Here is a 14,932-nt window from a genome sequence, read left to right as displayed (position 1 = left end):
CCATGGGAGGATCTAAACACTCATACTTCACTCAAGGCTTTGTTCATGACGCAATTGATTCATTCGCTCTTATTCATGCTAGCTCATTCACGCAGTTTCTCATCCATACAACGTCGACACGATACGGACATCAGTTACTCTACGCACACTCATGCTAATATGTTGGTTGACTCGCTGCACTGTATCGCCAACGTCCCTTCCCTTTGCTTAGATTATGCCCTCACCCTCATGGACTTGAGGCCGCCGGGCTTCAAACCTTCACTAGATTAGATGGTGTAAAACCCAAGTACGGTTAATGTACTGAACAAATATTTCACAATGGCGATTAGAACCAATGAGGTTGTGGCCAAATGGGGAAGGAGAGTTGCCCTTGAGGGAGCTACACCTGCGTCGACGCAACTATTTGACTCCACCAAGTTGCTTCTAGCATTCCGAGAAGTAAATGAAATTAAATACTAAATAAGATAGGGAGTAGGTGAGGGCTGATAGCAGGCTAATGATATAAAGTCAGATTGATACTTTTCTCCTCGCAGACCTCCCTGAGTGTCGATAGATACTCCTTCTCTTCTCTACTAGGTGTACCCTTGCCTAAATCCGTGTGAACTGCATCCAGACCGACACAGCTCGTCACCAGCAACGCGAGTGTCGCGGAGACACCTCCACCGAAGACGCTCAACTTCTTGACGTGATTGAGCGGAAGCCCCTCTGGCGAGGTGGCCGGATATGTCTTCTGCAACTGGTGGATGAAGTGGGAGGGCACGTTGGGTCTGAACGTATATGAGATGTCGAGGTCGGTTACGCTGGGTGGGAAGGTGACCAGTCTCATGTTGTCGAAGAGATCTGTGTACCCACAATCGAGGTATTTGACAGAAACGCGTCGGAGATGGGGGAGGTACGGTATATCGGTAACCCAGTCGAGTAGGTCGAATATGCTCTTGTTGTTATCGGGGCTATATTGTACCTCGCGTTTCAAAAGGAGTTCGACGGTTGGCCTCTCGATTTGGAATGTGAGCGAGCGGCAGTGTTTGTCGGGCATAGAATGGACGTCGGCGTCGAAAATCGCCGACGCATCATCGAGGAGATTATGGAAATACTTCGCGTACCCGAGCGATGGAATGAAAGCGTCCTTGAATGCCACTTCACTGTATAGTATAGTCCAAGCTTTGGACACTAACACGGACGACTTCATGAAGGTGATGCGCTCGACATTGGTAAGAGGAGAAAGCCAGCATAGACTGACGATCTTGGAGATTATTTCGATAGGGAGGTCCGGGGGAAGACGAACGGGGGTGGCGCTTGCTTCGGCGTAGGGGGTTATTGGTAGAGTGTCGAGCATCGGGACAGTCAGTAAGGCGACATACGTTCAGGCTGGCATTTATATGTGTTCCGGAAAGAATATTAGGAGGCATGGAGGTCCCGGGTGCTTATCAATTGGTATTGCTCCTCCGAATGGCAGTGTTTGTCCGTTCCTTCAGAAAATAAACACGGAGGTCGATAACTCGTTCTATTGATGGATCCAGCCGCTACAACGTCGCACTCTTCGCGGATGGCCAGCTTCAGTTTAGTAATAAACGGTTATACTGCAAAAACTATGAGCACTCCCGTTCGTAGAAAAGTTGTTTGTTACCGTGGGGCCGGGAGGTTTCGTTGCCCCTTTCCCCTGAATACCTACTCAATGTTAGCGCCCGCCGGACTTGGTGAAGCTGCAATCATGGCGTCTGCACTATGCTTGGCCTGTTCGTCTTCCCTGCCTCCCAGGTCTCATGCACACGAGGTATTCACTACTCCTTGTTGCGGGCGTCCCATCTGCCCAAACTGCCTCAAATCGAATCCACGACTTGCTAGATATGACCCCTGCTTGGCGTGCCTAGGTGGTGTTGATGCTGTCGCCAGTAACAGATCGCAGCGACCGAATAACATAACTGGAGCGGTGAGGGATGAAGATACGTATGTGATAGGAGACGACGACGAAGATCCAGATAGTGATCCCGACAACGATGGACATCGGAGGACACCTCCACCAGTATATCAAGCACAGGCACCAGAGGATGATCCAGACCCCGTACAGGCCACCTTCGCAGGCAATGATTCGCTGTACCACATTAAACATGGCGATACCCTCCACGGCATCGCATTCAAACTGGGCGTAGATGTGAGTTCATCCGACAAGTAGTCACGCAAGATCTCACAAGCTCCACTCAGGCCCGTGAGCTTTGTAGAGTTAACAACCTACCTCCTAGCACGATGAATACGACCCCTCACTTACTACACACCCGCACATCATTGACACTGCCAGGAGCTACTCGAATTGACATTGTCAAATCCCCTGACGAGGTCAAGCGAGACGTCGAACGCCGGCAACGCAGAGACCGTGAGTGCGCGGCGAAGCGCTTGCAAGTCCTGACGAAGGAGCTGGATTGGCACACTGCTAAAGCATATGTCGCACTGGCCGATGATCCCGAGTTAGTCGCGCAAGAAGCCGCGAAGGCTAAGGAAATGGGAGAGAACATTAACACAAGTCTGGAGGGTTTGGCTGTTGCTCAGTACCTAGACGACGATGAATGGGAGCAGACCGAGAGACAAGCGCGAGCATCGACAAGTAAGCAGCCGACAGTCAGCTCGCGAGGTTGGTGGAAGCGTAGTAAGAGTTGAGCTTCATCTATATAATATTGAACATATTCTACAACGAATGAAACTTGCTCTGAGAATAAAATACATACATAAATAGCAATGAAAGCAGGCGTCAAGAATCATATGCTCTCTGGGCCGATTCTATCACTCCCATGCACACGCGCCATAGCCTGCACGTACATCCCTTAGTTACAGGACGAGCAAGAGGGCGACTAGTCACGGACCTCAGAAATAAGATCTTCGTCTATATCCGGAAACGTCTCAGCAGCCTCATCTGACAACGGTACGACCTGCCATCTCGTCGGAAGGTTGCTAATGCACAAGCATATGTCCTCCGGTAGGTGCGCGCCGTGCTCCTCATTGAAGTGATCCCGTACTTGAGTTTCCTCTAATGGATGTACTTGGTCAGTCCCGCCAACAGAGTTTGAGGCATCGAAGGAGGCGCGCACCCTTTGTCATCGCTGTTAGCTGTGCCAACATACCCTTCACTATATTTTCCGCAGCTTCGTTATATTGTCTCCGTCGGGCGATTTCCAGTATCAGCTTGCTGAATGAGTTACGGTACGAGACGAATTGTTGCACTAAATGCTCAAGAGTTACGAGATGCTGCTCTAGACCCGTTAGCTGAGAGTCTACATCGGCCTGGAGTGAGAGGGTCGTTAGTCTTGTTTGCGTTAGATAAATAGGAGGCCCCTGACCTCCGTGTTCTGCTGCGTCTCTAGCATCTCGGTCATGATATCCCCAAGCTCGTCGAGATCATCTAGTACAGACGCAAGGTTCTCTGTACGCCCCTCGAGAGTCTGTTTAGCATGCACCAACCGGTCACTACAAGAAATGAGAACTCATCAAAGGAGAGGATGGGTTCCACGTACTGAGCGGCTTGGATCACAGATACGCCGTCCTCTAGCTCGGCCATAATAGCGGGTAACTCGTCGGTATCACGGTTCATGGCTACAACGGGTCAGTACATGCCATGTGCGGTCAACATGAAGATATTAATTAACCTTCCATATCATCATCTGTGAATACCTCGCCATTCTCCCCGTCGTGCAGAGCGTTGGACATCTCGTCATAGTGGGATGTGAGGCTCTCCAAATGCTTAGCCATGGTGTGCATAAGCTCGTGCTGGGTCGAAATCTCTCTTTCTATCATAGGAAAGCTTTGCGACGACTGCAATGCTTCTCCGATCGTTGCTATTGATTTCAGCAGCGTCTCTGAGAAGTGATCCGTCTTGGCTAATGTGTTCTGCAGACGATTGTTGAACCCGGAAACGCAAGCTTATAATTCGAGCAACTCACGTCTAATGCTGTACGGTCGTTCTCAATGATTTCCAACGCGTCCTCTATTGCCCCATCGTCAACAAAGTCGCGAAGGGTCTTCCACTTCCTGCGATCACTATGCATTCGCCCGTCTTGAAGTCCAAGAATTGTCGCAGACGGACTTGTTTGAGCAGAAACCGCATGCCCATTCCGCCCCCGTTCCTCTGCTTTCCCATTCAGCGAATGTTGGCTGCCAAATAGTGATGAATCCGAGGACGTTTGGTGGAAACCTGGCGGAACGTATTGGCTGCTCAGAGATTCGAGAACTCGCTCGAGGTCATCGGCATGACGCGCACGGGAACTGTCCCATTCCTAGCATCGGTTCGTCAAATCTACAAAGAGCGCACAGGATCAGGTCAGAGACACGGACCGAAATGCTCCTTCGCAGCTGTGCGCGTTTCTCCTCTATGCTTTTAGCCACACTGGCCGCGAGCTGCTTTCCGTATCAGCCGCACTTGAGAGTCACAAGTCAAACCGTCACGCACCTTGAGCTGTTCAGCCACCGCGTCCGATATCCACCTGACTCGAGCGTCGAGCGCAAGAACATCAACAGCGCACTGCGCGGACGATTTGGATATGTTGTCGGCGGTCGAGCATAGCAGACCACCCTGCTGCAGCGCTTTCTTCGACTGAAGTACCAGCGAGACAAGATGAGGTTGCTCTACGCGTCCGAGACTCGCTGCTTGATCCATTTCGACGCCAGAGACGTGAATACCCCCATGAAGGTACGAAATCAGAAAAGGTACGGACTCGAAATTAGTATCTCTACATTAGACGCCCAAAGCGGAGATTGCTTGAGACCCAAACAACCCTCAGCTGCGCGGTCAAATCTGCTCACTCCTCACCCATCACCTTCGCCGTGAGTCCCGTCACCATGGCGCAACTTGCCCCAATTATATGCGACAATGGCACAGGGTATTCAAAAGTCGGGTATGTGGATTTGTCCCAAACAGATACATCGACTGATACACCCTGATCCAAAGGTTTGCAGGGAATTCTGATCCATCTTTGTAAGTAGTGAATCGATCTTGATTGAGAGGCTCCTCACAAGTGCGCAGTGTGTTCCCAACTGCTATTGCTACCCGTGGCTCGTCTTCCCAAACGTCGCGGGGACCCGCAGTCCCAGCGAAGCCAGGCAATCTAGCATCGAAACGTGGAGTAGAGGACCTCGACTTCTTCATTGGCGATGAGGCACTTGCAAACGCTAAGACTCCCGGCTACGGCGTTCACTATCCCATTCGCCATGGAATGATTGACAACTGGGATCACATGGAACGGTACTGGGAGCAGACGATATTCAAGTACCTACGGGCCGAGCCAGAGGATCACTACTTTCTCCTCGTGAGTAGCATCACCTGTACTCTTAGATCCAATCAAAACATGATGTCGCAAACAGACCGAACCACCTCTCAATCCACCCGAGAACAGAGAACAAACGGCCGAAATCTTCTTCGAATCGTTCAACATTAAGGGTCTCTATATCGCTGTCCAGGCCGTGCTTGCTCTCGCTGCATCATGGACTTCCAACCGCGTCGTCGATCGAACGCTCACCGGCACGGTCATCGACTCGGGTGATGGCGTGACGCACGTCATTCCTTGCGCTGAAGGCTACGTTATTGGTAGTGCCATCAAGCACATCCCGATCGCCGGGCGCGATATTTCGCAGTTTGTGCTGAATCTGATGCGCGAGCGCGGCGAGATGACGGCAGTGCCGCCCGAGGACCATCTGAAAGTGGCGAGCAAAGTCAAGGAGGACTACAGCTACGTCTGCCAGGATATCGTCAGGGAGTTCAGGAAGTACGACGCGGAACCGTACAAGTACTTTGAGCGGTACGAAGGCGAGGCTACCGTCACCGGCAGGGTAAGCAGAATGTTGGTCATCACTTCCAATTCTAAATGGATGACAGAAATACACCCTCGACGTCGGATACGAGCGATTCTTGGCCCCTGAGATCTTCTTCAACCCCGAAATATACTCGTCGGATTTCTTGACGCCGCTGCCTGAGATCGTCGACGACGTGATTCAACAGTCGCCGATCGACGTACGCCGCGGCCTGTACAAGGTGAGCAGCTTACACATCTTCTGGTCGCGCACTGACAGTTGGAATCAGAACATCGTGCTGTCTGGTGGATCGACAATGTTCCAGCACTTTGGACAACGGCTAAAGCGTGATCTGAAGCAATTGGTTGATCGTCGGCTGGATGCGAGTGCGACTGCCAGCGGTAGCGTGCTGAAGGTGCGTAGGGTGACTTGTAGACGTCGTCGTACTCACTCGCCCGTAGTCATCTGGAGTCGAAGTCGATGTTATCTCGCACAAGCGGCAAAGGTGAGTGGGCGTTGCACCGATTAAGCTGTGTTCTGAATATGGTTGTGTATTTAGATACGCTGTGTGGTTCGGTGGGTCGTTGCTGGCGTCGCTCCCGGAATTCTACACATCTTGCCACACGAAGGCTCAATATGACGAGATTGGGCCAAGTATCTGCAGGAGGTACCAGATTTTCGGCAGCGCGACATAATAATGAGATGTAAGGCGGCCAGCATGTAGCGGACAATTCAGGTTCGATGTATTCATTTACCGATTCAATTCCAACGACTCCGGATTCCTAGAAGAGTAATAGAAGCATAGTGTGAAGACAATGAGCTTGTGGACGGTCCGATAACGATTTACTGGTACTAAAAGTCCCGGAGATGTGCCTTCGGGGTACATGTTTTCTGGTACGATATAATTGTGCAATTCCTCTGACAGAGAGCATTTCCAAGAGATCATCGCTAGCACTAGCAGATCACGATTGCCTGTCACTTATGATTCTGAATTCTGAATCTAAGTGAAGAGGCGCTGACCGTCAAGGTAGAGAGAGAACGTTCTCACGATCGAAGCTATTAATAACCGACGCCTCACCTAATGAACGTGAGCGGCGACATACCAACACGCTGATTCAGGCTGGCCCGGACTCCCTTTCCTTCTTACCACCACCATGTCGGACCCTCCAAAGCTTGACGCCGTCGTTTTCGGCGCACTAATTACCCCCGAGCTTTCGACATCGAGTAGCCACAGGTCAGACATTCCGTCTGAGCACGAGCCGCTATTGGGAGCGCCACCACCGCGAAGAAAGCCCTTCTATCGTGCCAGGCCTTTATGGTAAGCTGTGACACACGTAGGAATAAATTAATCTTATCGGTGCCCAGGCTCGTTCCGTTCGCCGTCGCAGCTGCTCTCGTGGTACGCCATGTGCTTATCATATCAGAATTATGCGCTGAACTTATCGCAGCGAGGGATGACTCTGGCTCCAAGAGTGGAGGTGTTCACGCAGCTGGCCTGCCAGGCCTTGCACAAGAACTCTACCCACACTTCGCAGCATGCCCCCGCGGATGTCCGTCTGCGTGGGACCGGAGTAGCCGGACTGTCATCTACGATCGACCCACTGAGCCCATACCTCCCCAATGCCGGACTCGTTTCCCTGAATTTCATCTCGAATGTCACCGGTGACGAAGACCGGGATCCCATGACGGTGCCTTCTGAACGCTGCATGTCTGACTCGGATGTGCAGGCGGGAGCGGCGAGGATCCAGACTGTGATGACGATTATCATGGGCTCGCTGTCGGCGCTGACAACGGGGTGGTGGGGTCACTTTGGCGAAAGATACGGTCGATGCCGAGTGCTGGCTCTCACAACGCTGGGAGTTCTCATGACGTAGGTTCCTCATAATAATTCGTTGTTATATACTGACCATCGTTCGTGACAGTGATCTGACATTTATTCTCGTGTCTACACCATCGAGCCCGCTTGCTGCGCACGGACACAAGTTGCTGATCCTGGCACCCATCATCGAGGGGTCGCTGGGCGGATGGTCTGCCCTGCAAGCGGGCATTTCTGCTTACATCAGTGATTGCACATCAGCTGGCTCGCGCGCGCATATCTTTTCTCGTTTCACCGGCGTATTCTATCTGGGGTTCAGCGTTGGTCCCAGTATTGGTGGCTGGCTAATCAGGCACTCGAATTCTGTCAAGTTCTTTGACTACTTGGGCGCCATGCATCCCGATCCGACTCGGCAATCGGTGACGCCTGTGTTCTGGGTGTCGGCGCTCGCTTCGCTGGCCAACCTTGTGCTCATATTCTTCGTCATACCGGAGTCGCTCTCCAAGGAAAAGCAAGCGGCTGCGCGGTTCGAGTACAATGGTGAAGGAAAGGGGAAAGGCAGGGCGCTTGTCACTGCAGATGTAGCGGGCGACGAGTCGTCTTCGAGCGCGAACCCCGAGAGCGGCAAGGCAGGCGGTGACCCGAACTTCATCATGCGAGTGCTACAGCCACTTGGTATATTCCTCCCCCAGAAGGTACAAGGCAGAAGCGACTGGAGTCTGACATTCCTGGCAATCGCGTTATTTGGCTATTATCTTTCTGCTGTGAGTGGTCCCGCTATATCGAGGTCAATTTGTTTCTCAATCTCCACAATATATAGGGTATATTTCAGATCAAATATCTATACGCTGTCCATGTCTATGGCTGGTCCGCCGAGGTCTTGAGTTATTACATCTCTTTCATGGGCGGTGCCCGCGCTGTCCATCTCTTATTTATACTACCCTGTGAGTTGCATCATCCTTCTTGCCGACAAGTGATCTTATTTCTCCTTGCAGTCATTATCAGTACATTCAAACCCCAACCAGGGTCCAAGAAAACCAAATCCGCCTCCACCTCACAGGCCTCGAACGTCGGCCACCTCACTGGCAACAACATCAGATACACGAACATCCCGGTCCCTCCAACGAAACAAATCCCGAAAAGCACGCCGTCCAAATCGAAGTCAGGGAAGCCGAAGCTGACCAAGGCGCATCTCGCGCGCGAGATGCGCTTCGACATGAGCCTGTGTCGAGCCTCGCTGATGCTCGACATCACGTCGAATGTCCTCGTCATGCTGTCGCCCTCGCCCGCGTACAAAGTGCACACCTCCCCCTCGATTTCCGCGACTCCGGGCTCGGGCTCGCCGGCGGAGGCGCACTCGCAGGCGCTGTTCGTGATGGCGTCGAGTTTGACGAGCTTTGGGTGTGGGTTCATGCCCGCGGTGCAGAGCTTGGCGCTGTGCATCCTCCAGGCCCGTGCATTGTCCTCTGAGGAGAACGCTGACCCCACGACGAATGGATCGCCTACGTCGACACCCGGAGCAGCGCCTGCTGCTGGCAAGCTGTTCGGCGCGCTCGCTGTATTGCAGGCCGTCGGGCAAATGATCCTAGGGGTGAGTTTTGGTCTCCACTCTGTTTTTTGCACTCGCTGACAATAATGACTTCCTCCTCTCCAGCCTTTGATCTTCGGTTTGATATACAGTGGGACCGTCGCCACCTTCCCCAAGGCAGTCTTCAACACGGCAGCAGGGATCCTGATCCTTGCCATCGTCGCGATATTCCTCGTGCAGCCACCACTGGGTGCGTCGAAGGGGAAGAAGGCGAGACGTGACTCGGCGGAAATCGAAGTCGAGCGTGGACGGTCGCGCGTGCCCAAGGACCTGCGCATGACGCTTTCGCTCTCGGCTGCGGGGGAGGCGGAGGGGGCGGAGGAGGCGTCGTTCGGCACCCTGGTGATTCAGGTTGAGGAGTGAACATCTGAGGGTTAACTATGTTGGGTGATACTTTCTGGTGTAAGATATTATTTAAATTGGAGAAGGATAGAATCGTAGAATATACTAGTCACTCTTTACTGTCGTATCTATGTTACAGCTGTGCAAAATGTGTACTTCTAGTAGTTTGTACAATATCTATGGCTTGTCGGCATCGGCGAGCGTCCACTTTGGACACCTTTTTTACTTGCCACTCGAGCAGAGGTACAGTTCGATTCACAGGTACGTCTAGATTCTTCGAAGCTGCCGTGCAGCAAGCTCACGTTTCATCAATCATCGAACACAAAGCATTTGGTGTCGAGACATCCACCATCGAAGTTCTACGAGTTGGCCTACGAGTTCTAGCTAGCGCAAGCCTATGAAACTTTCCTCGAATCCTGGTATTCATCGCCGTCACTGTACCCGCTCGTACCATACCACCTTTGGAAGGCATCAATATCCAAATGTTAGATCTATTGAGTTTACACAAGGATCAAACGGGATGAGATGTGTCGGTATAGTTTTCACTCCAAGAAGTAGTGCCAATGCAAATGATTTATTCACTGCTATTTCTACTAACTAGTCTTGCTCTCCTTCAAGCATAAAACAATGCCGTCACAAGGTAGAGAAAGGGAGGGTGTTTCCAAAAATTGCTGAAAGCCGAAGCTAACAGACGGGTTCGGATGTGTAATTTGCAATCAGCAAAAGACTGTGCCTCGGTAAAGACCTCACTGGCGACAGTACATGCCCGAGCACAAGAGATAAGGAACACAGAACGGAGGTGCCGCGATTATATACGAAATGAGGGGTGCGCACGGACCAGTAGGTATTTGGCTGAGCTTGAGTTAGGAGGGTGAGCTTGAGAGACAGGGGGCGCTGGACTTCAACATTTTCATTTCCACCGCCGAGCAGCGCGCGAACTTTACATGTGAGTTTGGTTTTGAACTCTACGGAAACTTGACACACTCTGATGATCAGAAATAGTGCAGGCAGGCATGCACTGCGGATCGCAACTCGCTCGCCCTTTCGCTCGCTCTTTCAGAAGTGCCATCACTTCAAATGCCTTTCAGGCTCGAGTGCCACTTCCACTATACTATGGAACGTCTTCTAGGCTTGACCAAACCCCTTCTTCGCGTTACGCAAAGCCAATCTGAGTACTTAAGTGCCCCGCAGGAGCACCGTGATGGTCTTCAATGACCATGATATCCATGTTGTTAGCTCCCGTGGCTTTATCGTTCATCGTTTACCATCTCCTCGTCGATGGTGCACCCAAAGGGCTCCCTCGCATCGGTATACGTGGAGGAATCAGTTACTTTATCACGGCACTACGATTCACCATAAACACCGAACAGGTTCTAAATGAAGCTCGCAAACTCTTTGCAGGTCGTTCATTCGCCGTGCCGTCCCTTTCTGGCTGGGTGATTGTCCTTGATCCCCACCACCTGGAAACTTTGCGTTCCAGCGATGACACGATTGTTCGTTCATTTCTTGCGCCGTGCTACGCATCAAATGAAGCTGACCACGTATGCCAAGTTTAATCAACCCACTCAAGTCAGCGAAGTACGACATTGGCTATCTTCCAGTGGTTTGGTTTAGTAACTCTGACGCTTGGCGTAGATGCTGCAATTCGATCATCTCTTAAATTCCAATCAACAGGCCACCCCTTTCCATATGTCTACTGTACGAAAGGAATTCACCAAAGGAATTCCTCAATTGCTCCCAAATATATTGGACGAGACGACCGTCGTACTGGGACAGGCCTTGAAGCTACTTCCTGGTTCTGGTACGCTTACACCACCCTTTGGCTGCTGTTGATGCTTACTCCATGTGCCTGTTCAGAATATACTGAGTTGCCAGTAATGCACGACATACCGTACATAGTCGCCCGTATCACCAACCGTGCCATCGTGGGCACGGACCTATGCCGAAACGAGGGTTTCATTAAAGCAGTTGTTCACTTCGCCGAAACCGTCTTCGTCCATGGGCGAATCCTGCTTTGGACCCCCGTCATCTTACGACCGTGTGTATAGCATGTTTAGTGCTGTGCGGATACAATGGCTTACTCGTCATACCATCTAGCCTAGCCTACTTTATTTTATCATCCGTTTGGGGCGGCTCAAAGCAACCGCTGGCTTTCTTGAAACCGTACTTCGCTAAGCGTCTGGAAGAGCGAACACTTTCTGATGATCATCCTGTGAGTCCTTCCTTCGTTTGGCTTCTATGTCAATTTCCGACCACAAGACTCTTCTCTCTCTCTCTCTCAGTTCAACCTCGCAGAGCTCCTTATCAATGATGTACCTCCGCATCTGGCCTCAGACATAGACGATCTATCCATGAGGATTTTAAATATCAACTTTGCCAGCATACATACCAGGTGGGTAGCCCCCCTACAATAACTGCTGCATCATTGACTAGGAAACCCCTCAGCTCGCTCTTCTTTGCTCATACTCTATTTGAGGCGGCTCAGATGTCCCCTGAGGACATTGACAGCATCAGGATCGAAGTTGAACAAGCTCTCGAACAAGAGGGCGGCTGGACCAAATCTGTGCTGAATAAATTCACGAAGATCGACAGCATTTTAAGAGAAATCGCTCGCTTCCACGGTTTGACTTTGTGTGAGAATCTAACCACTTGTCTGGGTTATGGTTAACAATCGACATAGTTGGCATGAGTCGCCGGACTATCGCAGATGGCCTTTTGTCTGATGGAGTCGTCATACCCGCTGGCCACGAGGTCGCTTTCGATGTCAGACGTATCCATTTTAACCCTGAAGTGTACCGCGACCCCTACCGTTTCGATCCATTCAGGTTTTCCAAGATCAGAGCAGAGACCGGTTAGTGAAATATTCGTCCATGTCCCCAGTGCTAGAGTAATATTTCCCCCTTAGATTGTGGTGCGAAATATGGGTTTACGACGGTGGATAACCATGTACGTTTATTCTTCAACGCTCTAATTTCCATCTAATGGATTCATTCACAGTTCTTGCCCTTTGGCTTAGGTAGACAAATGATCCACAATCACTCTCGACGCGCCTAAAGGGAGCGTACTAACCAATTCATATGTAATTAGGTAGACATGCCTGCCCAGGGCGATTCTTCGCATCAGTGAGTTGACTCATCGTATGGCTCTCGGCAATACTGTATCGCGATATCTAATATCTACTTAGATGCAGCTCAAAGTCATAATAGCCTACTTCCTTCTGAATTACGATATCAAATTTCCCGCTGGTCAGACCACCCGACCGAAGAATGTGGTTTTTGCTGGGGCGATCTTCCCGCCTTTGAATGCGCATCTGTTGGTCAAACCTCGAAGAAGGAATACGGCTTAGCGGGGCGAGGATTTCGACAGGCTATCAACAGCGGAGGTGACCATGCATAGGTTATATCCCATTTGGTTTAGCAGCATTCAGTAGCCAGCCAAGAGCTATGATCAGAAAAACATCCTCCCAAAGTATCCTTACAATTAAGTATATTGTGCCGAAATAGGATAATCTCGACCGTCAAGACACTGACGCTGGACATACATACATGTGTCGTCCGGTTCCAAGGAATGGAACATCAAATGTCTAGTCACGGAAAATCACCGAATTCATAGCTGTAGCATTCCTACCATCAAATATCAGTATTCCATCTATCCTGGCCAAAATGCGGAACTCACCACGCAATCTTCTTCCGCCTTCGCTTCGGGGACTTCTCTGTCCTCTTCAATGCTCGGAGGCCACGGTTCCGCAAGAATCTTCTCTATGACGTTGACTATACCATGTTTGCGCACGTCGACGCTCCAATCGAGTACCGAGACTGTGTCGTACAGAATCGTCTTGCCTAAGTGACAACTAAAATAATAATGCACTATATCAGATACATGCGACCATTTACAGAAGGAAGACGGAGCGTCGCACCGTGATTCTAAGGCGTAGCCAGCGATCGCGCATGAGGACAATACGCCTGTGCATGTACCCATGGCTATTGGGTCTGCTGTGTGGTATACATGGGTGATATGATGTGTGGAGGGCTAATCGGTGAAATGAGTTCAGACTAATTAAGGATGAAGAGACACTAGGACATACGGGGGAAGGCAGATGTAGCCTCCCTGCAGCCATCTTCTCTCCAGGAGATTCGAACGTCACGACGGGCGCACCAAAAGTCGCACCCAACAAACTCCCTAGCGCACCGCCCAAGGAATGCCCAATCACCCAGATGTCCGAGTCCGGATACATATATGTTAGGTTATTGTAAAGATTCTAGTTGCCAACCACGTCCCGATCACTCAGACCACAGCATACAATCATGAATGAAGACACTCACAGTCCCAATCGGATAAAACAAACTCTCTTCCACCAGCGCATCTTCCAAACACTGTATATCGCACTTGCCACCTCCCCTCCAGCAATCGCAGACCACAGACCAAGTGAAATCTACTCTAGCACAACAACAGCTAAACAGCAGGTTGTCGTTTAGCTTGTCTTTCTTCACAGTCGGTCCGCCATTCCCGAAGAAGCCAGAAGAAGTGCCTTTGATTGAGAGAACAACCGTGGAATTGTCGGGGGTTGCAAAGACATGGCCTCGAAAGCCGTCAGCATCAGGTTCCCAGCCAAAAGGATACGACTGAAGCACAAGGGTAATCGGCGACCGTTCATCAAGACGTGAATGAATTCAGTTGGTTCATTGATCAGCTAAAAGAGCATTAAGCACGTAAGCATCAAGAGCACTCACGACATTCCACCGCTCGTCCAAATCATACCATCCATCTTGTCCAGGCTCCAGATACGCATTATTCGTCATCTTAGCCAACTCAAGAAGGGTCTCTCGATTCTGTACATCTGGACCATCCACTTCCTCTGGTTCATCCCACAATTGATGGGCAGGAGTGGTCTGCAGATGATGAAGAGATCGTAACCGGGCTTCCGAGTGTGATTGAAATGACTTCAAACGGTGGGTGCGCAGCGGGCGTGTGTGAAGCGAGTAGGTCGTCTGGTTCGACCCCGACAGAAATTCATGTGTCGTGTAATTATCGTAGACTGGCCGCCGTGAAATAGAGTCAGGTGTGATATCAGAGAAGACTACGTGCGCAGACGGCGAGACAGCATGTAAGTGCCGTAACTGGAACTGAAGTTTAGCAGGGCGCGGGGCGAGGGCGGGGGCGGGGGCGGTGGTAGAGAAATGGTATCTGCTGGTGAAAACGTCGAGAAACGAGACAATCAAGCTCGTCAACGTCGTCGGCAGCATCGTGAATCGCTGAAACTTGAAGACATGGGACAGCTGCGCCAAATAAGCGCTCGTGCCTTGAGCTCCCTGCACAGCGGCGCCATGTGATTGACCCCATCTTTGACAAATTCCGGGGGCCTTGATTGGCTACCGTGCAGCCCCGACCCGCGTCCATTATTGCCGGAAGTCCGT

General features: G+C 51.1%; 7 protein-coding genes across 7 annotated transcripts; 4 read left to right on the top strand and 3 right to left on the bottom strand.

Annotated features, from left to right (window-relative positions):
• Window positions 1–448: 448 nt before the first annotated feature.
• PC9H_009735 (uncharacterized protein) lies at window positions 449–1,336 on the bottom strand (the record flags this gene model as incomplete). The annotated part of the gene is made up of 2 exons (XM_036779233.1): window positions 449–493; window positions 536–1,336. 2 exons carry the CDS (start codon window positions 1,334–1,336, stop codon window positions 449–451), a joined length of 846 nt encoding a protein of 281 aa, XP_036628622.1.
• A 375-nt stretch (window positions 1,337–1,711) lies between these two features.
• PC9H_009734 (uncharacterized protein) lies at window positions 1,712–2,652 on the top strand (the record flags this gene model as incomplete). Its single annotated transcript, XM_036779232.1, has 2 exons — window positions 1,712–2,152; window positions 2,203–2,652. 2 exons carry the CDS (start codon window positions 1,712–1,714, stop codon window positions 2,650–2,652), a joined length of 891 nt encoding a protein of 296 aa, XP_036628621.1.
• A 98-nt stretch (window positions 2,653–2,750) lies between these two features.
• On the bottom strand, window positions 2,751–4,642 carry ATG17 (autophagy protein 17; the record flags this gene model as incomplete). Its single annotated transcript, XM_036779231.1, has 9 exons — window positions 2,751–2,801; window positions 2,856–3,019; window positions 3,081–3,273; window positions 3,330–3,456; window positions 3,504–3,582; window positions 3,636–3,876; window positions 3,930–4,262; window positions 4,321–4,383; window positions 4,436–4,642. The coding sequence occupies 9 exons, from the start codon at window positions 4,640–4,642 to the stop codon at window positions 2,751–2,753; spliced, it is 1,458 nt and encodes a 485-aa protein (XP_036628620.1).
• Window positions 4,643–4,824: 182 nt separating this feature from the next.
• ARP3 (Arp2/3 complex subunit, actin nucleation center) lies at window positions 4,825–6,467 on the top strand (the record flags this gene model as incomplete). The annotated part of the gene is made up of 8 exons (XM_036779230.1): window positions 4,825–4,880; window positions 4,934–4,960; window positions 5,009–5,291; window positions 5,347–5,811; window positions 5,858–6,013; window positions 6,062–6,187; window positions 6,234–6,277; window positions 6,332–6,467. 8 exons carry the CDS (start codon window positions 4,825–4,827, stop codon window positions 6,465–6,467), a joined length of 1,293 nt encoding a protein of 430 aa, XP_036628619.1.
• A 459-nt stretch (window positions 6,468–6,926) lies between these two features.
• On the top strand, window positions 6,927–9,539 carry PC9H_009731 (uncharacterized protein; the record flags this gene model as incomplete). Its single annotated transcript, XM_036779229.1, has 7 exons — window positions 6,927–7,090; window positions 7,138–7,171; window positions 7,221–7,642; window positions 7,695–8,352; window positions 8,409–8,532; window positions 8,584–9,179; window positions 9,243–9,539. 7 exons carry the CDS (start codon window positions 6,927–6,929, stop codon window positions 9,537–9,539), a joined length of 2,295 nt encoding a protein of 764 aa, XP_036628618.1.
• Window positions 9,540–10,729: 1,190 nt separating this feature from the next.
• Window positions 10,730–12,864, top strand: PC9H_009730 (uncharacterized protein; the record flags this gene model as incomplete). Its single annotated transcript, XM_036779228.1, has 12 exons — window positions 10,730–11,011; window positions 11,070–11,096; window positions 11,154–11,319; window positions 11,376–11,556; window positions 11,616–11,730; window positions 11,801–11,910; window positions 11,964–12,151; window positions 12,199–12,369; window positions 12,424–12,464; window positions 12,516–12,534; window positions 12,606–12,640; window positions 12,703–12,864. The coding sequence occupies 12 exons, from the start codon at window positions 10,730–10,732 to the stop codon at window positions 12,862–12,864; spliced, it is 1,497 nt and encodes a 498-aa protein (XP_036628617.1).
• Window positions 12,865–13,105: 241 nt separating this feature from the next.
• On the bottom strand, window positions 13,106–14,761 carry ATG15_2 (putative lipase atg15; the record flags this gene model as incomplete). Its single annotated transcript, XM_036779227.1, has 6 exons — window positions 13,106–13,141; window positions 13,194–13,368; window positions 13,435–13,547; window positions 13,603–13,776; window positions 13,841–14,140; window positions 14,249–14,761. 6 exons carry the CDS (start codon window positions 14,759–14,761, stop codon window positions 13,106–13,108), a joined length of 1,311 nt encoding a protein of 436 aa, XP_036628616.1.
• Window positions 14,762–14,932: the final 171 nt, after the last annotated feature.

Source organism: Pleurotus ostreatus (assembly GCF_014466165.1).
Source record: "Pleurotus ostreatus strain PC9 chromosome Unknown scaffold_7, whole genome shotgun sequence".
Lineage (NCBI taxonomy): Eukaryota > Fungi > Basidiomycota > Agaricomycetes > Agaricales > Pleurotaceae > Pleurotus > Pleurotus ostreatus.
The sequence above is the reverse complement of the archived record's forward strand: the minus strand, read 5'-3'. Positions and strand labels throughout refer to the sequence as shown.